This window comes from Anabas testudineus, chromosome 4 (genome assembly GCF_900324465.2).
Source record: "Anabas testudineus chromosome 4, fAnaTes1.2, whole genome shotgun sequence".
NCBI classification, from domain to species: Eukaryota; Metazoa; Chordata; class Actinopteri; order Anabantiformes; family Anabantidae; genus Anabas; species Anabas testudineus.
Window position 1 is genome coordinate 3,731,304 of NC_046613.1, and position 25,515 is coordinate 3,756,818.

At 41.0% G+C, this 25,515-nt stretch overlaps 5 protein-coding genes across 5 annotated transcripts; 2 read left to right on the forward strand and 3 right to left on the reverse strand.

Annotated features, from left to right (window-relative positions):
- Positions 1–328: 328 nt before the first annotated feature.
- Positions 329–7,857, reverse strand: scp2b (sterol carrier protein 2b). Its single transcript, XM_026346404.1, has 5 exons — positions 7,711–7,857; positions 6,676–6,766; positions 4,791–4,920; positions 4,453–4,532; positions 329–1,195 (listed from the first exon to the last, which is right to left on the reverse strand). The coding sequence occupies exons 1-5, from the start codon at positions 7,731–7,733 to the stop codon at positions 1,100–1,102; spliced, it is 420 nt and encodes a 139-aa protein (XP_026202189.1). The 5' UTR covers positions 7,734–7,857; the 3' UTR covers positions 329–1,099.
- A 3,530-nt stretch (positions 7,858–11,387) lies between these two features.
- Positions 11,388–15,218, forward strand: cpt2 (carnitine palmitoyltransferase 2). The gene is made up of 5 exons (XM_026346009.1): positions 11,388–11,905; positions 12,246–12,326; positions 12,427–12,533; positions 12,619–13,923; positions 14,221–15,218. Exons 1-5 carry the CDS (start codon positions 11,724–11,726, stop codon positions 14,547–14,549), a joined length of 2,004 nt encoding a protein of 667 aa, XP_026201794.1. The 5' UTR covers positions 11,388–11,723; the 3' UTR covers positions 14,550–15,218.
- Positions 15,219–15,947: 729 nt separating this feature from the next.
- magoh (mago homolog, exon junction complex subunit) lies at positions 15,948–17,845 on the reverse strand. The gene is made up of 5 exons (XM_026346010.1): positions 17,651–17,845; positions 17,272–17,330; positions 16,700–16,810; positions 16,253–16,335; positions 15,948–16,167 (listed from the first exon to the last, which is right to left on the reverse strand). The coding sequence occupies exons 1-5, from the start codon at positions 17,739–17,741 to the stop codon at positions 16,068–16,070; spliced, it is 444 nt and encodes a 147-aa protein (XP_026201795.1). The 5' UTR covers positions 17,742–17,845; the 3' UTR covers positions 15,948–16,067.
- Positions 17,846–18,313: 468 nt separating this feature from the next.
- Positions 18,314–20,541, forward strand: aatf (apoptosis antagonizing transcription factor). Its single transcript, XM_026345207.1, has one exon. It carries the CDS (start codon positions 18,369–18,371, stop codon positions 20,031–20,033), a length of 1,665 nt encoding a protein of 554 aa, XP_026200992.1. The 5' UTR covers positions 18,314–18,368; the 3' UTR covers positions 20,034–20,541.
- Positions 20,542–20,787: 246 nt separating this feature from the next.
- Positions 20,788–25,434, reverse strand: uck2a (uridine-cytidine kinase 2a). The gene is made up of 7 exons (XM_026345208.1): positions 25,108–25,434; positions 23,806–23,965; positions 23,545–23,641; positions 22,807–22,949; positions 22,376–22,473; positions 22,223–22,271; positions 20,788–21,922 (listed from the first exon to the last, which is right to left on the reverse strand). The coding sequence occupies exons 1-7, from the start codon at positions 25,210–25,212 to the stop codon at positions 21,786–21,788; spliced, it is 789 nt and encodes a 262-aa protein (XP_026200993.1). The 5' UTR covers positions 25,213–25,434; the 3' UTR covers positions 20,788–21,785.
- Between the last annotated feature and the right edge of the window lie 81 nt (positions 25,435–25,515).

The window sequence follows — 25,515 nt, forward strand, 5'->3', positions numbered from 1 at the left end:
GGGGAACGTGTGCATGGCCCAGCCTACATGACAGCAACATCCAAATACTACTGCATCTGAACAGAGAGGGCTATTATTGTGGAAGGGCATGCTAAACATTAAACAGAATGCTTCAATTGTGAGACAGGAATCATCTGGGTGTGTTAATACCTTGTGTGTGTCGGCCAAGAGTAGTGTGATCATGCGAAAATTAATGTCTGCCCTTCACACTGATTAAACATTAAAACTTATGTTGGGACATCTGGCCAGTGTTTTCATTTTAACTGCCACAAAGCCAACATCACCATTTGATCATAAAAAGTCTTCCGTTATAAAAAAAGGCCAGGCATGTTGTTAAATTCACTTTTATTTGCCATTTCACACATAAACTGTTCTGGTCTTTTTGTTTATGCCTGCTAAATTTTTAAAAACATAAAGTCGCTGGCAACTAGTCATGCATGTTTGCTAATTAATGTTACTAAGTAAAACAGAAACAAGTGAAGACTGCCAAATGGACCTTTCAGCAAAGATACATTTATTAAGTAGAAATCTTTTAAGTTTCATAGAACAATGATATGATGGCAGAAAATTACAGGCCCCTGTATGAAAACGTTGGGCGTCTACAGTGAAAGACATTTCTGTGTTGCTGTGTATAAACTGCAAATCTGACATAAGGAGGCACTTACACAGTTGTAGCCATGATTGTGGAGAATGACACTCAAAACCTTCCCCCATACAACACGCTCAAGGAAAATTGTTATTAGCAATAGATATTGGAGAGTCCATAAGCTGAATTAGTATCACAAAGTAGGAGCTCCTGTCTGTACTGTAGTGTACTGACAGTATTATCATAAGAGGGTTTGCAGAAAGGGACTAGATTAGAGAATTAGTTACAGTGTATCTCCGTCTATCTTATTCTCCAGTTAGATTGGCAGGGCTGCTGACTAATCCCCGGGGCGATCTGCGAGGTCACTAGCAGGGAAAGTGGTTCACTCCAGTGATGAGAAGGTGTACACAGAACCGTAACAATTATCAGAAACCACGCTTGCTGTTAAAATTCTTCGTGGTTATGTTTAGTCAGCGTTCACAGGTGTAGTCGCATCTCGCTCCGACATCTCGTCTACAGCTTGGCCTTGGCAGGCTGCAGCTGCAGGCTTTGAAGCTTCATGGCCAGCCCCATGTTCCCTGTGATCTTCAGCTTGCCCTGGAAAAACGCCTGTGAATCAGAGAGGGGGGGGGGGGGGGGTGAAAACGTCATCCGCACAGCTCTGAATCAAAGGAGAACAAGCACGGTCGTTGGAGAGAGAACTACATGCTGCTGGTTTTAAGAGTTACCGTGAGAGATTAACTCAACCCAGATAAAGTGGGGCAACGTCAACAGCAGCTTATGAAAAGGTCAGGAAACTGCATTGAACGTACAGGCACAGAGCGGGCAGAGTTAGGGAAATTAATATGGGTGTTTTTCATGTGAGTTTATGACAAGAATGAAAGAAGGAACAGAAATGATTCAGTGTGACGCTGTATGAAAAACATCATGTAAAAAGTCAAGCTGTCCAAATAACTGAATGACCGGGAATAAGGCAGTGGAAAAGCTCTTAAATGTGCACGTTCACAACACAAGCACAGCGCAGTGACAGATTTTCTCTTGGTACGTTTAATGCAGTGGACTAATGGCGGAGAAGTGTGTCATCATATCACTCTTCATGGCCTGGAATGATGGTTTAATGCTTTTGAGTTGGAAAACATTTCCACACACAGATTGAAAATCAAGGTGAATCTGACAAGTTTACACACATTGAAAGATGTGTCTGTAGTATGTGAAAATACTGAAAAAGGGGGAATTATGACCTTCATATGCTGTTATATATGAAATACGCATTTCATGAAGCCAGTGTGTGTGTTAGGTTCAGTTTTACTCTACATTTTTTACCAATACGTTTATTTTCTCAAACAGAAGTAAATTTCACCAAGCATATGATAAGGACTATTTGAAGCAGTGCACACACACATTTGCTAATCTATTGAGTGTTTGACTGAAGAGTCAAAACAACCTACAGTGGCTCTCAACATGTCATCATATATACATACATACATGTATATATGTATAAGCATCAGTGGTTTTAGAATCCTATGGCTTTTTTGTTTAGTTTTTTTTTCTTCTTTTATTATTTCATTTTATTATCTTCACACCTTATGTTTCTCTGTCAGATGGGAACTCTCCTTATTAAATACTTTCGTCTCTCTCTCTTTTTATGCTTTATGCAGGAAACCTGTGTTCCATTCAACAGCTTTACGGCCTCTGGTTTGAGGCCAGTAATTTGGCCCAATCAGCCAATAAAGACGCAGCACAGTGTTTCCTCTCTGTGTCACCAAGACACTAGCACAATATCCTGTCCGTGCCACTTCCAACTGGAAAACAGGGCAGGACATCGACTGAGGTGGGGGTCATAAGCAAAAATGCCACAATGCCACCTGTGGGGTTCAGTATTAAAGCAGTTATGTTAGTTACGAGACACTGAACAGTACTTGAAATGTTAATGTCTTTAAAGTCAGTAAATTAAGTTTATATTTTTTTTATATTGTTTTAATCACATCTCTCTAGATAGACCTGTTCAACCTTGCAAAGAGGTAACAAATATTTAATCTGTACACAGACCGGGTGAAGGGGTTGAGAAGTTGAGTTGCTCTGACCGAACATGAGAATGGGAGAGAAACGTCATCTGCTGTAAGTGACCTCAAACATGGAATTGTTGGATTGTTAGTACCAGATGGTTGGTTTGAGTATCTCAGAAACTGCTGATCTTCTAGGCTCTTCACTACAACTGTCTCTAGAGGTTAACAAAATACATTCAGTGACCAGCAAAGAAGCCTTGTTAGTGAGAGGGGACAGAGGAAAACTGCCAGACTGATTCAAGCTGACAGGAAGGCCGCAGTAACTCAAATAAGCACATATGCTGTGCAGAAGAGCATCCACGACTGTATTGAACTTTGAAGTGGATGGGCCACAGCTGCACAGGACCACACAGGGTTGCACTCCTGTCATCTAAAAATGGAGCCTCCATTTCCTGTTGGGCACAGGCTCACTACTGATGACTGAACAATAAGAGATTAGAAAGAGGTCTCCTGGTTGGACTAACTCCCTCAGTTCCTGCAGATGGTAGGGTCAGAAATTGGTGCTTCCAACAGTAATCTAACCCCTCCTGCATTGGGTCAGTGGTTCTGGCTGGAGGTGCAATACTGGGGGGAAATATTTTCTTAGTATTTATTAAGCCTCCTAACACCAACTGAGTACTGTGGTGATGTTGCTGACTGCTGTTTGGGGTTTTTTCCTAACAGCTCTGACAATGCTGCTGTTTCCGTTTTCTTTGGCTAACAGGTTCTATGACTGTTCTATGCCCAGTACACCAGTGGTTTCCTTTCTTTGTCAGTATATTCCAAATGGTTGTATATCCACAAGACTTTGATCTGTGCTATAGATAAATGGAGTCTTCACAGGTAAAACCCAAACCTAAAAGACTAGTCCATAAGGGCTATTATTTAAAAATCAATCTTACAGGATTCATCATCACAAAACTGTCACGTTACTTATATTTCCTCCCCTAAAACTTCATCGGATACATTAGGTGCTATGTTCGGTTTTAACTTGCCGTGGTGTACAGCTAAAATTTGAAACGTTCGTCTCACGTCCATTCATTTGACCCTAAATCCAAATGTCTTCAGTGTAAACCAAAAACAAAACAATGTGCATTTACTGTTCCAATACTTTCAAAGAGGTAAACTTTTAATATGAATAATTCTAATAATGAATCCAGCAGGATAAATCTTCTAGATCTTCTGTAATACTCAACATTATTATTCATCACTGTTTTTCTATTCAATACATTTTTAACACCAATGAGAAACAAAATATATATATTATTCACTGCTCCACCTGATTACACTTCAGTCCAGTGCCAGTGAAAAGCAGCCTCCCACACACTATATGTCACGTTTTACCTGTCAATTCACATTTTAATTAAAGATACGCTGCTCTGCCATCCATTTCCACAACTCCATCTGCCTCTCCATAAGAGTTATGTAGTTATAGACAAGGGTCAGTTCTTAAATGATTACATCCTGCTCTGAGAACAGTGATGCAGCAGTGTCAAGTGCAGTGAAAAAGTGCAGTGAGTCAGACAAATTGTTAAGTGGTTATCTACCAAAATTACAGTATCTTTTGTATAAAATTCTCTCTTTTTTGTTACTATGTTCTTCCATAGCAACTCAGCAAGAATCTAATGACCATAAAAAGACAAAGAGGTCATTTTAGATTAAAAGGAAATTTAAAGATATATTTTCGGTTTATCTAGAGTCCGCTGCTGAAGTCCTTTAACTGCAGACATGAGAAGACACATTGTAAATAACGTTCTTGAATCCCAATTATGTACACTACATACTGTACACGTGTCAACCTCACTGAGGCTGAATACTCACAGTCTGTGGGTTCATCTTGCCTGTCATCAAAGCCAACAAATCTGTGTCCGACATGGCAATGGTGCAGTCTGCTTTCTTAGCTGCAGGGCAGAAATACCAGAGCCAAACTTAATTCAAATGACAAACATACATCTTAGGGATATTTAGCCAATGACTTGCAGGTGTTTAAAGGTATTAACACAAAAACTAACATTCAAATATCATAGATTAGTGTACAGATAAAGCAGAAAAACAGGCCTTGAACTTTAAACTTCATTTCCACCCATAGTTGAAAATTAACACAACACGTCACAATAGCTTTTCACTGTCACAAGAAAGGCCTAATACATTTTTCTTACCAACATCATTGTGAACACAGCCTTTGCCATTCTTCACATCCACAAACCAAGTTGCTTCTTGTCCATTTGGGCCGTCCTTCACTTTGAAGGCAAACACCCCTCCGATCTTTTTCACAAACTGCTCCCCTTCCTGTTTAAAGTATACAGAGATTTTACATACAGCAAACTGTAAAGTAGCTCTATTACATTTAAAATTTTAAATTCTAATTGTTTCATTTTGTTCAAAATTTTAAATATTGTTTTCAACAAAATTTTGCATGTTGTTCTCATAGTTTACGCTAGATGTCGGCCCTGTTTTGCAACCTTTGCAAACATGTCAAAACTATGACAATCTGCATGATTATTAAATTAAATTTAAAGAGTGACTTTTTATTTGATCTCAAAACAGATTTAGGAATCTTCTCTGATTACTAGGTTCTGACTTTCTAACTGAAGGATTAGTTCATTAGAAACCCCTTAACTACTGCACTATCTGTAACTATCTGTAAGTTACATTAGATTTGTAAGTATCTAAAACTATACTTTTAAAGCACTGAATAGAGAGATATTTAATTAAATGTATCTTATGGAGTAAGTAAACATGGATGTTATCACTGTTAATGTTTCACATTATGTTTTAAAACCTTCACAAATGTATGAAGAGGAAAATAATCATCTAGAGGCAGGTCTTGGGAAAGAAAAAAAAGAAGAAAATATAAATCAATATCACTAAATGAATAAATAAATTGCCAAACAGACACATGTAATATACCTAATACTACCCTTGCATTATCACAATAAATTTATTAAACATAGAGGGTGGTGCCCTCAGTGTGTCTGAAAAGGACCACCAGAAGGGCTCCATCAGGGGAGGTATAGTCTGCTAATTATATTGTTTTTGTTGTGGCTGTTCTCTAGCCCTGAGTCGCTATCAAGCCCAACAGGTGAGGGCTCCCCCATTTCTAGATCCCTTCTGTCATGAGGTGTAGTTGTCTTTGGAATTTGGTGACCCTTCCTGCCTAGCCTAGAACAATACCCCAGTGCCACAGACAGGGCAGGACATCACTACCTACCTACCCACCTACTTTTTAATGTCAAGTGTTTATGGAGGACAATGCTCAGCTGAATATTTTTCAAATACCAAAAGGGAGAACATAGATGGTTTAGAATCTGCAGTAAATTGGGTTTTAAAATAAGAAGTAGGAAAATCCACTTCAGTATCAACATTTAACTATTATATTAACTATTACTAAATAATAAACTCTCATTACACATAAGCGCTACAGCAAAAGTCTGTTTGTCTGACCAGTTGCCTGAGATATTACACATTGTTGCCATTTTCTTATTGATGACAAATCCCATTCATTACATAGACAACACTGCCGACATGCTTAAAATAGAGCTGGTATGGCTGTGGTCACACAAAGGTAAGTGCTTTAGAATCTGTCATTTGGAAAGTGTCTGATTGAGTTAACATAAGCTTGAAATTATTTTTGTGCTATGAAATGACAGTTTTGGAACTGACCCACATGTGCCAATGTGAGACTAAAGCCCAGATCAGTCATACAGTAGCAAGAAAATGATGTGAACCTTTTGGAACTTCATGGTTTTCTGCATTAATTTGTGATAAAATGTGATCTGATCTTCATCTAAGTCAAGAGTATTAACAAATATAATGCGTCTAAAAAAAATAAGACAGAAGAAAGAATTCTGGTCTTTTATGTTTTTATTGAGAACAACCATGAAAACCTCATAGTGCTAGTAGAAACCTAACCCTAACCCTTTGAATTAATGACCTCGAAAAAGTGAATTGGAGTCAGATGTTAGCATAAGTTAAGGAAATTAGTTAGAGGTGTGGAATAGAGCTACTTGGACCTTCAACTTCAACCCCTAGTCATATCATCACCTCCTGGAGCTTCTTGTTGATTTCCTGGAACACAGCATGTGCCTTGAAACCCTCCAGTCCGGCATTAGCACTGGTAGTAATGGCTTGAATCCTTAATACAGTAGAGGAAATTAAAATTTTAAGTTAGAAACATGGCAGAGGAAGGTATGTGATTGCCAAAAACCAAACAACCCATGACCCACACACTAGATTAATTACTCATTTGTATTTGTAGGAACATAATAACAGTCTATGTATGATATGGATCTTATCACTGGAGCTCAGTGCACGTTCACACAATCTTACATTAAACCATGCAAATACCACACACAAGTCACCAATTCTGAGGTGACACAAGACACAAAGCTCATTTGGTCATCACAACCTGGACAGGAGTGTATAAAATCTGTAGCCTCCACTCTGGGTGAACAGTAACAACAGCTAAATCCAGACTGTCACCATCTTCACCAACCTGTCATCTGTAGACCACACAGTGGCAAAAAAGCTTAATGAGCTGTTTATAGTTTTTGTAAATCTCTCTGATAAGCATTCGTGATTATTAAGTGAACATTTCAATGCATTACTCTGAATGTATTTGGGAACATGTACTCCCCCTGTGTGCACCCAGTCCTGTAGTACAACTTGGTGACATGAGTCAAATTCCTTTACTTAGGCATTAACGTTAAATTATATTATGTTATGATATTTAATACACTGTTTATTAAAAATTACTACTTAAAATTGTAACGTGTTGAGCTTTTTTCGTCAAACTGTTTAGACTAACTAACGTTTATGTTACATAACTTCTTTAGCTTCTGTGCATAGCACGCTAACCACACGAGCTATGGTCTCAGTGTGTGAACAGACAATAGGTTCACGAAGCACTAGCGGCTTTTTTTAGAGCTTATGTCGTAGATAACTAGATCACTCAGCTAGTAGCTAACTTTAACCTCGCGTATGTAAAAAAGAGAGTGACCTCAAGTAATTAATTCATTCAAAACACGTAACCGGGCCTGTCACAGTTAAAGTGCAACGTTTCAGAGCTGGTATTCTTACCTTGGTGTTTGTACTTCAGGCATTTTGCTCTGATGTTGGGTGAACAAACAGGACCTCAGGTGAAACACCACTTCAATTACAATGAAGGTTAGCTTGCTGGTGACAACACAGCCCGGTGTTTGACTACACTTCCGCGTTTCCTCCTACTTTCCCTGATCTTCAGACTCGATATGTCGATGTCAGATCACCCAGATTAACTGAGCGTCACTGTCACTAAGTTTACATTACATTACATTAGGCTGTTTGTCTCATGGTTGTCTTGTATTGTTACTATATTGTGTTGTCCACATATAAATAACGTCTGCGTTCATAAGGCTGCGGTGGTTTGCATGCAAGTTATTTTATTACATACAGCCACTGATTTCTAGGCATCTTTGAATCAGCATGCAAACTTTTAATTTGATTTGATTTTATTATTAAGTATTACAAAGCCAACATTGAATTAACCATCACCACACATATTACATTAATCACAAGCACCAACATTTATGACAGACCTTGTGGAAGCTGCACATTATTGTAACCTATAACATTAAACATGAAAACTCTGCTAAGCCCCCTTTACCACCCAATTATAGCCTAATGTAATACTAATTTATAACATCAAGAAGACTGTGTATACTGTAATGGATTACACAATTCAAATAGGTTTTAGGAGACAGCCCACTACTTCTCACGCTCTGCAATACTGAAAGGAAACTCGAAAAAAAAGGAAATGGGAAAAAAATCTAGACTATATAACATGCAACAAAAACTGGTCAAGAATACAAGAGTTGATCTGAAGATGCTAAAGCCGACAAACACACTGGTCTTTAAAGATACCTTAGGGGTTGCAATGTACACTGGCAAGAATTCTTTAAAAGATTTTTATGCTGAAATGTAAAAACACGAATACCAAAACAAAGGAAACTACTCAATCGTCACTGTTAATTTAGCAGGTATACCATCAAAAATAACTTCAAGAATTACACTACAAAATTACAAAATTACAAAAACAAAAACAAAACAAAAACAAAAAAAACAAACAAACAGTTTGATAATTTGCAATAATCTGTTTAAAACCCATCAGTTTATACATTTTACACTATAGTGTCCAGAGACATGCTGCAGCTGAATCCAATCAGGACTGAATACACAATGGAAGGCCTAAGTGCACATCTGTCCAAGAAGACAAGTACTTGTCCTTGAGAAACAGACGCTTCACTGCTCCTGAATTGGATGCATTGTTGAATAAAACATGAGAGAAACCAGTTTGCAAAGACAGGAAAAAAAAAAATGCAGAGCTAATGGAAATATAATAGATGCCTTCCTAACACTATCAGTGATGCATGGAGGAAGAAATGTGATGATCTGGAGATGCTCTGCTAAAGGAAGAGTTGGTGATCTACATCATGTGCAAGGCCTCCTGAATCAACATGGACGCCACTCCATACTCTAGAAGCCTACCATTCTCTCAGGGCAACAACTGATGGGGGCAAATTCATTGTGCAGCAAGGTTGTGCAAGAATAATCTGGAGAAGAGTAGTGGCTGCTGGATTATTCTAAGCGATGACTGGATCAGTTCAATCACCATATCTGAACCCCATCAAGCTAATGTTGGAGAAGCACAGCCAAAGAGCTTTGGAACACTACCCAACCAAAACAGCAGACATCTGAGAAATGCAGCAGAAGCCTGTGAGGAAATCACACTTGAATATCAGAAGAAACTGACTGAAACTGATGCTGCAAAGGGAGTTTTGTTTGTTTGATGTTTGTTATTCTGTGCTCAGATATGGTTAAATTAATTGTTCTTTATTTTCTGTGTTATGTGATTCATTTACAACCATTTGATTAAATAAAACCAACAAATAATAAGAATTCATAACTGCATAGGTGTTTGTAGACGTTTTCCTGCGGGTATACATTTTGGATACTCATTTAATGTCTGTGTTGATATCAGAGCCAAAAAAGGTGAACCTGAGGTAACACTTTTGTGAAGCCAAACCATGAAACACCACTTTACCCCAGTATTGAATTTGGTAATGATGTTATACAGAGAGACAAGCGTAGACTTCTTGTCAACATCAACAGCCACTCCACACACTCATGTCATGCAGAGACACAACTTGAAGATGTATTGTCAGCTGCCAGATGTCAGATGGCAGAAAATCTTTGAAGCAGAACATTACAGTACATACTCTTTATATTGTAGGCTATGCAAAGAATGGTCCCACTCAGTGCTTTAGTCGAGTAGGGTTGCTGAGTGATGAGGATACTTCATATAGAGGGAGAGGCTTGTGTGCTGCTCAAGGTCAAGCACGCAACTGACGCTGGCTTTATGACTGTCATATCACGAATGACAGACTGAGTGTTTGCCAAGCCACAGGATACGATCCAGCATTGTCTTTTCTTTCTGTTGTGGATGTGAAGGTCTTTTCAGCTTAAATCACACAGCTTGGTGAACCAGAGGGGGAACACTGCCCTCTGCTGGCCAGAAGGCCACAGAGAGACGAGATGTCTAGGGGTATAAAGGTGGACTGCACAAACTGATGTGTTACATGCTGTTAAAAAACTGTCACAACTTTGTCAACTTTACTGGACTGAAATACTAATCAAGTCACTTTTAAACTTGTTATATAGTAGATGAATCATTTCCAGTTGTTGGACACTGACACACTGAATTGTGATTAAATCCTGGAACATATGAAAAAAATTGAAGGAACCCATTGATAAGTCCATCACTGTGATCTTTAATGAGTTCTCATATCTGGTGTCACTACTACCAGAAACCTCAACAAAACGCTGAATCAACAAAGCAACTCGACCTGCACAAGACTACCGCCCCCCCCCACCCCCGCCCCAACTGGAAAAACAGGCATCAGGTTGGTATGTCTCTTCTTTGTTTCCCCCTGTTGTAAATATCAGTCTTGGTGTTTTTTAATTCTCTGAAAAAACAGCAACATCAAAATCTTTCAAGCTCCTGCAGTGGCTGCAGAGTGTGAGACTCCAGTTCATCAGAAACCCTGATCAGGCGGAGAAGACAGAGGTTTAAGCAGCACCTGTCAGAGCATTTTGGTTCTGTGTCCAATGTCCAGGAACAGGATCTTCAAGAAATGCATCAAACGAATGTAGACACGCTGCAGAAAGACTTCAACTGTCATGTTCAGCGTACATAATAATACTTCTAATAATAATACTAATAGCAATACTACTACTACTACTACTACTAACAATAATAATAATACAGGACAAGACTTGACTGAGAGGGACTACTCTTCAGTTCTTGTTCAGAAGTAATTATATCATGCCAAAAAGTAAAAAAAGTCATTTTTAAGAGGAAAGGGAAGCAGAGACAGTTGTAGTTTATACATGCTACATGGTACGACTGGTCAGTTGAAGCATGTTGTGCCCCTGTTTTCCCTTTAATGTGTCATCTGTGTGTATGTGTATGAACATTTTTAACTGAGAATGAAAACACTACATTTTACAATTGTATACAATGTGTAAATTGTGTGAAATAAATAATAACTAAAAATATTATTGCAACGGCTCAACCAACATGTCTAGCTTTTGCCAGACAAACTGGAAGCTTGCTTATTATTTAAACATCTTTTTTTTTATTTCACATCACAGATCACTGTATTTCCTTCAGTGTGAGCTGTGCTCGTACAGTTTGACATTTGAACGCACCTCGCAGTGCAGTCACGTGACTAGCACTGCTGCTTGAACTTCCTGTTGTCAATTCAGCTAGTTTATTTATTTGTATTTGCTCTAACGTTTTGCAACAAGTTGGGTGTGCACTTTATATGTGAGACACATATTTTCGCTGACTAAAGGCGTTTAAGGCTTAATTCGGAAACTAGCTAACAGGTCAACTAAAGAAATCGGCCTGCTGCTAATGCTGGTGGCTAATGCTCGCTAGCGTACGTCCTGCAGCTAAGCTATGTTGACAGCTCAGACGTGTCTTTAGTTTTCACATTTGTCTGTTAGCTTGAGCCGTGTGACTGGTATTCACTTTGCCTGCTAGTCGCACCATGGCCAGTCTGCTGTCAACGCAGTGCGTCGCCTCTGTGAGGAAATGTGGAAGTCTAATTCATTTGAGGACGGCTGCTCTGGGCCTCGATAAGCGAAGCTACAGCAGCAAAAACGCGTCTTCAAGCGAATATTTGCACCAAAGTGTGGTCCCATCGATGCACTACCAGAAGAGCTTACCCAGGTAAGAGGCGAAATGAGAGCCTCCCTTTTTTCCTTTAACACTTATGCACAGATTTCTCTAATACAGTTGGTTTAAAATGCATCACAATCATATTGTTTTACATTGATGAAGATGTTATAAAGGTGACACATCAAGAGCTCAATGAATGAATGTGGGTGAAAGTTGAAGAACGATCTAAGCTCAGTGACCACTAGGAGGCAGCTAACATGCACTGTACTGTCATGTTAAAAACAGAAAGTCAGTGTGTCCTGAAACAATAGTCAGATGCCCGCAAATACATCGAAATGACTTGTATTTCCTTTTTATTTAAGTCATCCATTCAGTCTCTTTGTTTTTTTAGGCTACCCGTGCCAAAACTGGAAGACAGTATCAGAAGATATTTAGCTGCTCAGAGGCCTCTGTTGGATGATGACCAGTTTAGGTATGTCATAACGATTCAAACAACATTTCGTGTCAATATGTGATGGACAGTGACCACTAGATCAGTTCAAATCCTGCAAAAACTTTGTGTGTGTCCACAGATCAACAGAGAAAATTGCACAAGATTTCCAGAGCGGTGTAGGAAAACAGTTGCATGAGGAACTGGTGGCTCAGGATAAAAACAACAAGCACACAAGCTACATCTCAGGTATATGTGCAATTCTGCTGATTTATTTAGATGAAATGTAGCATCTGAAATGCAAACCGACACTAATAAATGAGCTTTCTTTCAGGACCATGGTTTGACATGTACCTGTCTGCACGCGAGTCGGTGGTGCTGAACTTCAACCCCTTCATGTCCTTCAATCCTGACCCAAACACAGAGTACAATGACCAGCTGATCCGAGCGACCAACATGGTGTGTTCAGCAGTGCGCTTCATGAAAACCCTGCGTGCTGGTTTACTAGAGCCAGAGGTTTTCCATCTAAACCCAGCTAAGAGTGACACGGACGGCTTCAAGAAGTTCATCCGTTGGATCCCGTCCTCTCTGTCATGGTATGGAGCCTACATGGTGAATGCTTACCCCCTGGACATGTCTCAGTACTTTCGCCTTTTCAACTCCACTCGGATTCCCAAGCATGGGCGAGATGAGCTCTTCACTGACGAGAAAGGCCGGCATCTCCTAGTCATGAGTAAAGGCAACATGTATGTGTTTGACATCGTAGACAGGGATGGGAACTTGGTGAAGCCTGCAGAGATTCAGTCCCACTTGAAGTACATTTTGTCTGACTCGACCCCAGCTCCTGCCTTTCCCCTCGGGGTGCTGACCAGTGAGAACAGGGACGTGTGGACTGGGCTGAGGGAAAAGCTGATAGCAGCTGGAAACGCAGAGCATTTACAGCTTGTCGACAGTGCCCTTTTCTGTCTCTGCCTCGACGATGAGAGCATGCGGGATCATATTCAGATCTCCCACAACATGTTGCATGGCGACGGCTGCAACCGGTGGTACGACAAGTCCTTCAGCATCATTCTCACCAAAGATGGCCAGGCAGCAATCAATTTTGAGCACTCCTGGGGGGACGGCGTGGCTGTCCTCCGTTTCCAGAATGAGATCTTCAAAGACACAACAGAAAGGCCACTAGTACATCCAGGCTCAGCCGCCGCCAATGTGGATTCAGCCTCTGCTGTGCGCAGGCTGCAGTTCAACCTGAACAGCGAGCTGGAGAACGGCATCAAAAAAGCCAAAGTGAACTTTGATGCAGCTGTGTCAAAACTCACCATCGATGCCATGGAGTTTAAGAAGGGTGGGAAGGAACAGTTAAAGAAGAGCAAGTTGAGTCCAGATGCAATCGCCCAGCTGGCTTTTCAGATGGGCTTCCTGAGGCAGTACGGACAGACAGTAGCCACGTACGAGTCCTGTAGCACTGCAGCTTTCAAGCATGGCCGCACAGAGACTATCCGACCAGCCACCGTACACACCAAAAAATGTTCCCATGCCTTTGTTTTCGAGCGTGGACAACACAGCGTGGAGCAACTACGGGCCATGCTGAACGAATGTTCTAAATATCATGGGCAGCTGACCAAGGAAGCAGCTATGGGTGTGTATGAGACAATTCAATGTGTATTTTCATAATTACAGTTACAATGGTATGAAGTATTGCTTCCCTATTGTATTCACTTGCAACTTCTTTTGGACAAGAGGGGAGAAAGAAAAGTTAATTAACTGACTGATCACGACTAAATAAGCACCAAAGTTACACGTTCTAGAAAGAGAACAGCCAGAAACTGCTAATGCGAGATCCAAAATGGTTCTCACTCTTTCAGTAAAAACCCAATCCCGTTTGACTCGCTCTTTGACCAGCAGCACTAATCACTAGCTTTATTTCTCTCACCAGGCCAAGGTTTTGACCGTCACCTGTTCGCCCTGCGATACCTGGCTAACTCAAAGGGCCAGCCTCTGCACAGTCTGTACATGGACCCTGCGTACGCCGCTATCAACCACAACATCCTCTCCACCAGCACTCTCACCAGTCCAGCTGTCAGCCTCGGCGGCTTTGCCCCAGTGGTGCCCGACGGGTTTGGCGTTGGCTACGGTGTCCACGACGACTGGATTGGCTGCAATATATCGAGCTACCCGGCTCGCAACGTCCATGAATTCCTGCAGTGTATCCACAAGTCTTTAGAGGACATTTTCACTGTTGTGGAGGGAAAGCCACTCAGCTAAGACAAGAGATCATTAAAGTCCAGTCATCACCCTCAGCTCCTGGTTAGTTGATTAATATTTCTGCACAAAGATGCAGAAAGGGAGATGAGGAGAATAACAGAATCACAGAGTATGTGTTTTGTGACTTTCAGGAAATAAATTGTGAGGGACAGGAATAGGTTGTGGTTTGGATTTTACTTTAAGTATAAACTAGCCATCTTTTCATGAAATTATAAATTATGTGAAATGAAGCAGAAATTCTTATGTAACAAAAAGATACAGTATTTTACATCACTGTACTGTACCATACATGGACTCAGATGAAGAACCACATCAAAGCTTTCAACTAATGGTTAATCTGCTGTCACCTTTAAATACATTAATACAATTTAATACCTACACTTCCTGACTTATCTGTGTATTGTAGCTCAGTGTGACATTTTAGCTGCGTTTTAGTTTAGTTAAAGTAAAACAGTTTCAGCAGGGATTGAGAGTACTGGTCACAAAATACATGCAGTTAGACTTTCTGAATGTACTGTAGAACTTCACCATATGCTGTTAAACCAACATGATGTGACCTTCTACCAGAGCATTTACTGTCACTGTAATATACATTCTATTTAAATTTTTGTTTACAGCCTTATTCATGTGCTTGAATGTATTTTAAAATAAAACAATTTAATTATTGAATTCCCTTTGCTCTGTTATGAGTGTTTTGCAGCAAGAACATCTTGCTGTACATACGGACCTTTGTTAGATGGACAGTCATTACACCAGCCCTTAGAAGCTGAGGATATGTCCACATTTAAATTCAGTATCTCTGACATACAGTCAACTGGTCACAAATCTTTGAGCGAGTCTTAAAGCTGAAAGTTAAAAACGTGTCAAAAACATAGCTGCGGCAGCTTCGTAGCAAACTGTAAAACAGGTCCATGCATTCAGCTCTAACCTCTAGCAGGCTGGATTACTGTTATCGTCTTTTTGCTGACAGATCAGAACAATCTCAGATCTGCAATTCTTTCAGAAATCAGCACCGAGCATTTGTGGTAGCTACTTTGTTCCTGCTCAGTGAAATAAACCACCTCATGACATGAGATTAGTCACTGCTGTTGTCACATATGTAGATTTTGCTGATGTAGTTTACCTTTTCCTGACACGATTTATTACTTGGCCATCACACTAATCAATAAGTTTAAGATTTCAATATGAAGCAGTGAGTAGGAAGTTATATGATTGAGGATTAATAAAATACTGATTTGCAACATCAAGACCTGCTAACCATTCTGTTTTGTTTACAATCCACAGTTCATGTACTATTGTCTCTTCCTGTTTTGGGCAACACCACGCCAGTAATTTACCTCGTGAATTTTAGTGTTGATAACTTCAATGGACTAAAGACACATAGCTTAGTCAAAGCAGTAAGGTTTCCCACCCTTTATTTAAAATAAAAAACAGCTCGACCAAAAGCAAATGTACAAATGCGGTAGTTCAACAACAGAAACATTAGCTAAACCAATTAAAATGAGCAAAATCCGCAATTTAGATGGGCTTGATCTTGAAGTGTAGACCAATGAGACTGAAGACGAGACATTTCAGATCCTGCACCAGGTAGTAGAACACACGCAGACCTTCAGGGTCCCTGAAACACAGTGATTTTTAAAGTCAGGCCATTTATTCTGCGACAACCACAGTCTATTGTATCAGCTCATGAATACGGTACTCACTTTGACTGGTTGACATCAATCAATGAGCCAATTTTGGAAGTTGTGAATGAAATGTGCTCATCCCCAATGACGATTTCCAGTTCCTGTGAAAATTAAGACAAAACCAATCAAGTTAACCTTTGGGCTTCAAAAAAGTTTTTGGTTAAATCCCTCAATTAAGCAATTGACGTTGTTGACAAAGAAATCTGTGATCAACAATCGAAAAAAAGTCTTACCCAATAGTGAAAGCTCAATAAAAATTCTACAATTTGACCCCATTTAAACAACATTAGCTCATAAGGTGGTCACGTATAAGTTTTAAAATAACAAAATATATCATGTGACCACGGCAAATATGTTTTCCAATAAGGTCACAAAATCATAACTATATACAAGTACAAAATCATAGAGAAAAAACAAGTAAACCTGCAAACTATACTGTCACTGAGAGTAAATGGAGTCACAAACCTGTCTGCCAACTCTGTCAGGAGGCGGCCACAGTGCATCATCCTCTTTAGTGATCTCACTGTCATCGATGATCCTCTTCAGCTCCTCCATCACACTTTTGTGAACATATGCCTGAGTTGGTACACAGAAGACAGATCAACCAGGTTAGACCTACACCCTTAAAACATATGTCAGACATTTAGATAGACAGATAAGAGTAGGTAGCTTAATTTAACTTCATGTTACCCAACCATAAGTATATGAATTTACTGTTATAACCTAAGTCATAACTGAGAAACAAACTTTTTCTAAATGGCTGCCCATCATGACCGACCCTCCCATTATACAGAACCACAACTACCATCCCTAATTTACATACAATACTAGGGTGAAGCAGCACCATTTAAACCCAAAACCTCCTCATATTATTTATATAACAGAACTTAATTATGTTAACATTCAACACAAACAATAACTTAAAACTATGTTAACATTACACATTACATAACATTTATGCGGTATTAAACTGCTAAAAACTTGGAAAGCGTGGACTGCTAAGTGAGTCAGTTGTAACACTTTTTACTTTAAATTACCTCTTTTCTGATCATCACGTCGTTCTTGTAGTTGCTGTTGTTTGCATACCTCAGTTTACCTGCAACAACATAATTAGTTGAAGCAGACTTTAGTAACAATGCATCACTTCTAACAGAAACTGCGACTTCGTAAGCATTCGTCCCTACAGGTCACATGGCTCTCACCAGCACAGAATGTTTCTTGTGATATATGTATTAGACATTATGCTAATACAATCTAACACATTAATACAATCTAATTATGAACAATTCCATTAAAATTGTACGATGGAAACCACAGAGAGAATTTGGCGCTAGGAACTGGCTTCGAGTCGGCTGAGGCCTACCCGCTGCCGACTAGCTTAAACGCAGGTCAGCTAATACCGCCTCTTGAACCTACCGTCAGGTCTGAATTCAAATTCCAGGAACTCGTGTCCAAACTTTCCCTTGTGCCCAACATAATATCTCAAATAGAAGTCACTCGTTGACATTTTACTCCCCAGAAAGTACTATTTCTGGTACAGTTAACACAGCAACACTAAGCTAGCGAGAACAGCTCGGAACCTCGCTACTCATGTACGCATGCGTAAAGCGTCACTTGGTGGTTCATAGTTTACTTCCCCGATCTTTGTCTTTCAGGGAGGGCTCACTATGGACCTGATATTCTTTCAGTAACATGCCACACAAAGTAAGAATCCACACTCCCATTCAGGTTCCTTTTGCAAAAATAACACGAGTTAAGGGTAAAGTAACATTAGGTTAGTAAAGGTTAAACATTTAGAGCTAAGTGCTCTATTCTCCTTAGTGGAAGTATGGTTTTACTTTTAAATGTGCAATTCAATAATACAATAAATACAGTGCAAACATCACATTTACAAAGAAAGATTTTTAACTATAGTCTTTCTGTAATTCTATCACAATATTTTCGTTTTCTGATCTATGCCTATTTCTGCATAAAGAAAGAATAGCGTAAGAGGTTTTGCCTGAAGGAAGTGACTCGGGGACACAATATTCTTTAAATCTAAGCAGAGTCGCTTATCATTAACGTCATCACTGTCCGCCGCCGACAAACTGACTTCTGACTATAGCACACGTGTGGTTGTTATAAACGTTTGGCCATGGCAGGCTCATTTTCTCAGCAGCTTGAGGATTTATTGAATCCTTTGCCCAAATTTGCGGATCCAGAGGATGATGATGACGAGGCGACCAAAGCGAGAGTCATCGAAACATTCAATGAGGACGACGACGAAGACGGGGTCGGTCTCAGTGCCCTGCGAAAGCACAACACATCCCTGCTAGCAGACACAGACAGACGGTACGTGGGGAAGGCAGTCTCTCGTAAACAGCTGATGATGGATATTGAGGGATCTGATGAGGATAAGGAAGAAGAAGATGAGGAGGAGGAGGCCAGCATAGAAGAAGATGAAAAAGATGAGGAAGAGGATGATGAACAGAGTGATGACGATGATGAGGCTGAAAGTGATTTAGATGGTGATGATGACGAGGAGGAGGAGGAGTTGGTGGACAGTGATTCACAAGTAGATGCAAAAGTGGAATCTAAGACAAAGGGTGCTGACATCACCTTCCCTCAGAGAGTGGACTTCCACAAGTTGACAGAGGGCATGGATGACCTGGGAGTGAGCGAAGATGATGATGAAGAAAGTGGTGAGGATGCTGAGGGCAGCGACGAAGATGAAAGCTCAGGTGACGATGACGAGATGGAAGATGCAGGTGATGAGGATGATGGAGCTGTCCGCACGTTTTCTCAAGAGAAAGTAGACGAGGAGGTCGAGAAGGGGAAAGCTGTGAAGAACCAGCTGGCTCTGTGGGACCAGCTGCTCGAGGGCAGAATCAAAATCCAGAAGGCTCTGATGACGGCTAACCAGCTCCCACAGCCGCCAACATTCCCGGAGTTCAAGAGGAGCGGAGGGGTCGAGTTTGCAGGGGCGCTGAAGAATGCTCACAAGGCTTTAAAAGCTCTTCAGAGGTCCCTGCTGGAGCTGCACGATCAGCTGCTGTACCAGAACGCAGACACAAGGCCCATCGCCCTGGGGGAGAAGGGAGCTCAAAGTGACGATGAGGAGATGGGCAGCAATGATGAGTTGTCAGCACAGGGAAGTGGGGCACCTAAACGAAAACTGGAGATGGCAGAGTACCCAGACTTCATGGCCAAACGCTTTGCAGCCTTTCAGCCTCACTGCAACGCTACGCTGCAGAAGTGGCACGACAAAACCAGGCTGACGATGGGCAAGAGCAGCAAGGGTTTTGGGGCGTTTGATAGGAACATACTGACTCAAGTGGAGCAGGTGCTGATGGACAAGGAGAGGCTGGTGCGACGCACCCAGACTCGCCGCTCTGAATACAGAGTCCTGGGCAAGAAAGAGACCTCTGCTCTGTCTGAGCTTTTCACCAACGAGGGGGAGGAGGCAGAGCAGCAGCAGCTGAAAGCAAACTCGCATCTCAAAGATCTGGATGAGGACATTTTTGATGACGATGACTTCTACCACCAGCTACTAAGGGAGCTGATTGAGCGCAAGACGAGCGCGACGGATCCCAACGACCAGGTGGCTATGGGCAGGCAGTGGCTGGCCATCCAGAAGCTGCGCAGCAAGATCAAGAAGAAGGTGGATACCAAAGCCAGCAAGGGACGCAAAGTGAGATTTCAAATCCACAGTAAGCTGGTAAATTTTATGGCACCTATTGACCACAGCTCGATGAGTGACGAGGCACGCAGTGAACTCTACCGTGGCCTCTTTGGCCAAAACTCCACATTTAGAGAGTGACGTGAGGGACCATTTGAAACACATCCCAAATGCCTTGATATAAACAAAGCAGTGCCTTCTTCACATACCCAGGAATGATGCCAAGCAGCAGTTTGCGGCGCCTGCTCTTCATCAGGAGACGCTCTTTAAGCTGGTTGGACAGTTGTGATTCTCCCAGTTGAAGCGGGAATAAAACTGACTCAGAGGGCATATACAATCTTTTATAACGGCCTTGTGTACGAGTAACAATCCCAGTTTTCAGGCTGCCTAATGGCCAATTTTTGGTTTAATGATTTAATTGATCTAATTCAAAGAGTTTAATTCAAAACATTTTGAACTGAAACTGCTGAGTCTGATTCCATACAACACACTAAATGATATGTGTGGTATACTGCCTCTTTTGTATACAAGAAAATTCTTTTCGAACAGTGTTTCTGTTGTGTGAGATGATCCTGTTGATACGTTTTCCCTTCATCCAGAATGTTCTTCCAGCTCAGGGTGCTCTGTTTAGTTTTACACATTGTAATGTGTCAACAGTACATAAAACATGAAGTGCATTCTTTATATACAATGTTGTGTGTGTGTGTGTGTCAACTGTCCAAAATCTGCTTTTCCAAGTGGTGATATTTCAGGAAATGTCTACAGTTATTAAGGCCTGTAAAAATTCCCACTGTGTGTAAACTGCCAGTTCCCTGGAAAATGACATGACCCCAGTGTCCTCAGTGGTACCCATGGACCCTGAGTACATATACGTGACCTTATAGTATTTGTAACTTATAGTCAAAGTGGAAAAAAAAGACAATACATGATTTTGTTGGTTATAGACGCGTGAACTCAAGCAAACAAAGAGTACCTGAGAAGTTTATCATAAGAAATATGTATACATGAAGATGGCAAACATTTACAGAATGCATTGACATTAAATGTCTCACACTTAATCTGACATTTTACAACTGAATGCAGCTTTGAAATGAAAATTTGCATACACGTGTCTGAGGGTTCAAGTGTAATGGGATCGAACAGAAATACTTTGTGGTAAATCCATAACAACATAATCATTCGGTCATAGTAAACAAGTCACATTAACGTCAATACCACCTTAAGATAGATGACAATTATTACAGAAGTAGTCCATAAACATGACGGAAAATGATCTTTGATGACATCATACATCAGATGCTTTGAGTTGACAACTAGTTGTTTAATTTGTCGAATGACTAACTTTGATGTACACAAAAAAGCAAGTACAGCTCAGGGCCACATCAGAAATCTCAGCACACTACTTGAAAATCTATTTGTGCAGGTCAAAATATGCTTTATTTATGTATATATAGAGAGAGAGTGAGCTTGAAATGTGAAGTTGCATTGATAAATGGAATCAGGTCACATAGTGAACCTTTAAAGGTAGTGAGACGGAGTAAGGCTACACTGCAGTTACTGGTTGGTTAAAGGCTGTTTCAGACACCATAACCACTCCTTTACTTAGTTTCTCTGTATCAGTACTGTGATAAAGGCAAAGCAGCAGTTCTAAAGGAAATGACAAGTGAGCCCCTTTGTGTTTGTCTGCTGAGAAACATATAGCTTAATACAGATCTGCTTCAAAGCAGCTCCACAGAGGAACATTTCCATTTTTCTAAGCAATTTCCTCGGTCCAAGCAGGAGGCCTTTTGACTTCCTAACAAGGCAGTTACTCCAGCCTTGTCAGCCATGCTGTGGAGTGCGTTTGGCACGTGCGGGTCAATCTTCTATCCTCCGGGGGGGGAAACGCTGCGCTCAGTGGGGCCGACTGCTGGGCTCCATGTTCGGTTGCTTCTTCGTTGTCCCGTAACTGTTGAACCACCCGTTCAGCCGTTTGGTCAAACCACCATTCAGAATATCCTGGATGTGCTGAACTATGAGGTTTATAGCAACTGTACAGGGAGACAGAGAGATAGTGTCGACACGGTTAACCCCAGTTTACGTCTCCTAAGTACTACCATTATATGTGAGGAACCAAAATCATCATCGCAGATATTTCATAAACTCTCCACACAAGTACTCTGCTGTAATGATTAAACCATGAGAAGCAACAAACTGTTTCACAATATCTAGGGTATCTTCAGTTTTGTGTTGCACTTTGTTTTGGATGGTTTTAGGTTTCGTTCTCAAATCAACAGACACAGCTGTGTCCTTCGTGATAAGGACAGGAGAGGAGAAACACAAATACTCACCAATGTTATCAGCTCCTCTCGGTATTATAACATCAGCATATTTCTTTGTCTAAATAGAGTCGATAAGAAGGGAAAAAATAAGGTTTGAGCGTCAGTCTGTGTTCAGGGACAGAGTTGAGTAGATATTTCTTGTAGATGTACTAATGCACTAACTGGCAGACAAAACTCCTCAAACGCAGGCTTGACAAAGGTGATGTACTGTGCTAGGACGCTTTCCAAGTCCCGGCCACGTTCGCTAATGTCCCGCAGCACTAAAAGCAAAAGCAGGTCATCTTAAAAAAGGAATCATTTGACATTTTCAGAGAGTCAGATAACAGAAATTGATACCATCTTGTGTTCATGGTAGACATGAAGCGACAGCTAGCTTAGCTTAGCATAAAGACTGGCTCTGTCCAAAAGCTGGTAGCTTACAGTTAGCAAACAGACATGAGTGATATTATAGTGTTGTTCAGCAAATTATCAAGGAAGCATATTTTCCAAAATGTCAAACTATTCATTTTGTTTAGCACCTCTTTGTAAACTTTTACACTTGTCTTGCATGTTAACGTTGAAGCAGACTGAGTAGCCATGTTTGCAGGTCTCACCCCGGCGAGACAGCCGCGTGTCTGCATCAGTGTCCACAAACAGCTTCATTTGGAAAAGGTCTCGAATCTCCTGAGAATAGAACATCAAGATCCCCTCAAACAGCACCACGTCAGCTGGGTACAACACCACCGTCTCTTCCTTCCTGCCATACAATGGACAGCGAGTATTAAAACCCTCAGCGTGTCAACACAACATTATACAATGTAGACCTAGTTGGTCTAACTGACTTAACAATGTTTGCTCCCCTAACTAACATTAACCGCTACTGCTCATACTATGCAATTGAAGACTCATTAAACTAGTGTGTGTCGTTTCAAATTTGACAGTGTTGCTTTAAGGTGACTCCACAGATTTGTAACTTGTCTGCTGTGGTTCCACTTTTTGAGAGTTCATGTATGGCTGAAATGAAACGTCCCTCTGCCTTCCCTAGATTGAAATATCTCTCTATTTATAGACAACGACCTCATCTTAACTGAAAAACTCCTCCAGGTGATGTCATCTGGTTGCTCATACTCTAAGTCAAGCTGATCCTCCGGATGACATCATCTGACCTGACACTGAAAACCTGTGAATTTTACACTGTTACAAAGAAATAAATAACAGACAAAAAAGATAAAATAAATCTTAAATTAAGATGTATTTGATCAACCACAGTGGACATCATGTCTTTAGGCTTTTAGAGTTAACATCAGATGTGTGCTCAAACATGCACACTCATTCAGTCAAGACTCATTCACCTGGAGTGGGAGACAAAGTCATAGACAGGGATGTGTACTGTTTTTCCCTCCTTGATGTCCCACAGAGTCGTGCTTATGAGGTCGTTGTCAAATGCATCTATAAAGAATGAAAGAGCAGCAGTTAGAAATCTGTGAAATATCACCACACGGTGACCCCAAGAGCCTGACACATACCCGGATCATGTGTGAATAAACAGTGCTCCCAGAAGGACGCAGACAGTTGTTTACGGACAAGCAAACTTCCTGTCTTGCAGGATTTACCTGGGTGGTCGAAGTTGAACTGGCCCTTGAGTGCTTTGGCCTTCTGCTCCGGGGTCAGGACCCTGTAGAAGCTGTCCTGGCTGAGGATAGCCACTTGCCTCTGGTGGTGGTCGATTTCATTTTGCCCCAGCAGCTCCATGATCTTGCTGCACACTGACGACTAGCAATACACACACACACACACACACACGCAAAATAAATAAATAAATAATAAGATAAAATGTCCTTGCTGTCTTAAAATCAAGTGGTTGTCTAGACAGCATGTTAACTTTACTCATTGTGGCCTTTAAAAGCTGCAGCAGCATTTGGATTCTTGATACCGTATCTGAACCTGGCAGACAGACACGTTCACAGACACATACACAAAACAAATGCTGCAGATTGCTCCCCCATTCAGATAACGTGTGGGAGAGCAGGTGGCTCCCTGAGCAGTTACTCTTGTGGGAGAAGAGGGGCATAATACCAGGAAGTCAAACCCACAAACAACCGTCTGCTGCACCACAACTTTAGGTTTAGTTCATTAAATCACCTGTGAAATCGACCAGCCGTCAGCTACTAAACTAACATAACATCTGAAACACTGCGCAATACTTGACACTGACTGGGGGATGATAATGCAGATATTTAGTCTCAACTGGCACTGAAGACACCACTGTCATGCCAGTGAGGATGCCAGTGAAATGAGGCGAGATAAAAAGCCTGACACACGCAGAGTGTGTCAAAAACAACAAAACTAAACAAACAAAAAACAGAAACTGCGATCCAGCAGATCAGGATAATAAAACTGATCTCATCTGGCTGCCATCATCTCAAGTCTATGTTTTGCACAAAGCACGATGTCTGACAGCCAGATTCCAGCCGGTTATGAAGTTTGCTGAGCTCTCAGTGTGTTGTGTTAGTGGTCTCTCTTCAGCAGAGCCTGCAAAGCTCATGCAGTTAACTCAAATCTCAACATCTGCCTCATCTTTTACTGATTCCTAATTAGCAGAAAACTGCCACTCTGATTGTTTAAATATAGCTTATTAAATACATAATATACGAGAATGTTAAAGCCTGATATCCAGGCACATTTGACAAATGTAGGTTAATCCTGCTGTGACATCCCCTGTGGCCTATATTATTACTGATTAAGCAACACGTCTAATTAATCCATCAGAATCACGATAAATAAATAAAAAATTAAATTTCCTTAAAAAACCCAATCAATCCTTTCAATCGGCTGACACAACGAACCCCGACGTAGAGGGTGTTAAGGTGATAGGTGATAAATTAACAATAGAAATCAGGGATTTGAATGCCAACCTTGCCGCTGGCTGTCCCTCCGGCCACACCAATGAGGAATGGCTGCCGATTATTGTTCTCATGTTCGGCTTGGTCACCTGGCTTTGTCTCGCTGTCGCCTGCCATGCTTCATCTGCAGCGCGATGCGGCCCTCCGACTCACCGGGCCCTGCGCGCTCCTCCCCGTTTGATGATGCTGCTGCTGCTGATGCTGCTGATGATGATGATGCTGACGTGAATAGGCACCGGGGAAGCGTTGATGATCAATATGAACTTATATGAGGTTAATGTTACGATGCTGAATCAGAGTTGGGGAAGTTGTATCAATATATATGGTATGGAAATTTTTATAAGAAATACTGGCTCTTTACTCATCAAAATTGGAGCCTGCTCTTTAACCTTTGCGTCTCTTTTATTGTAAAAGATTGAA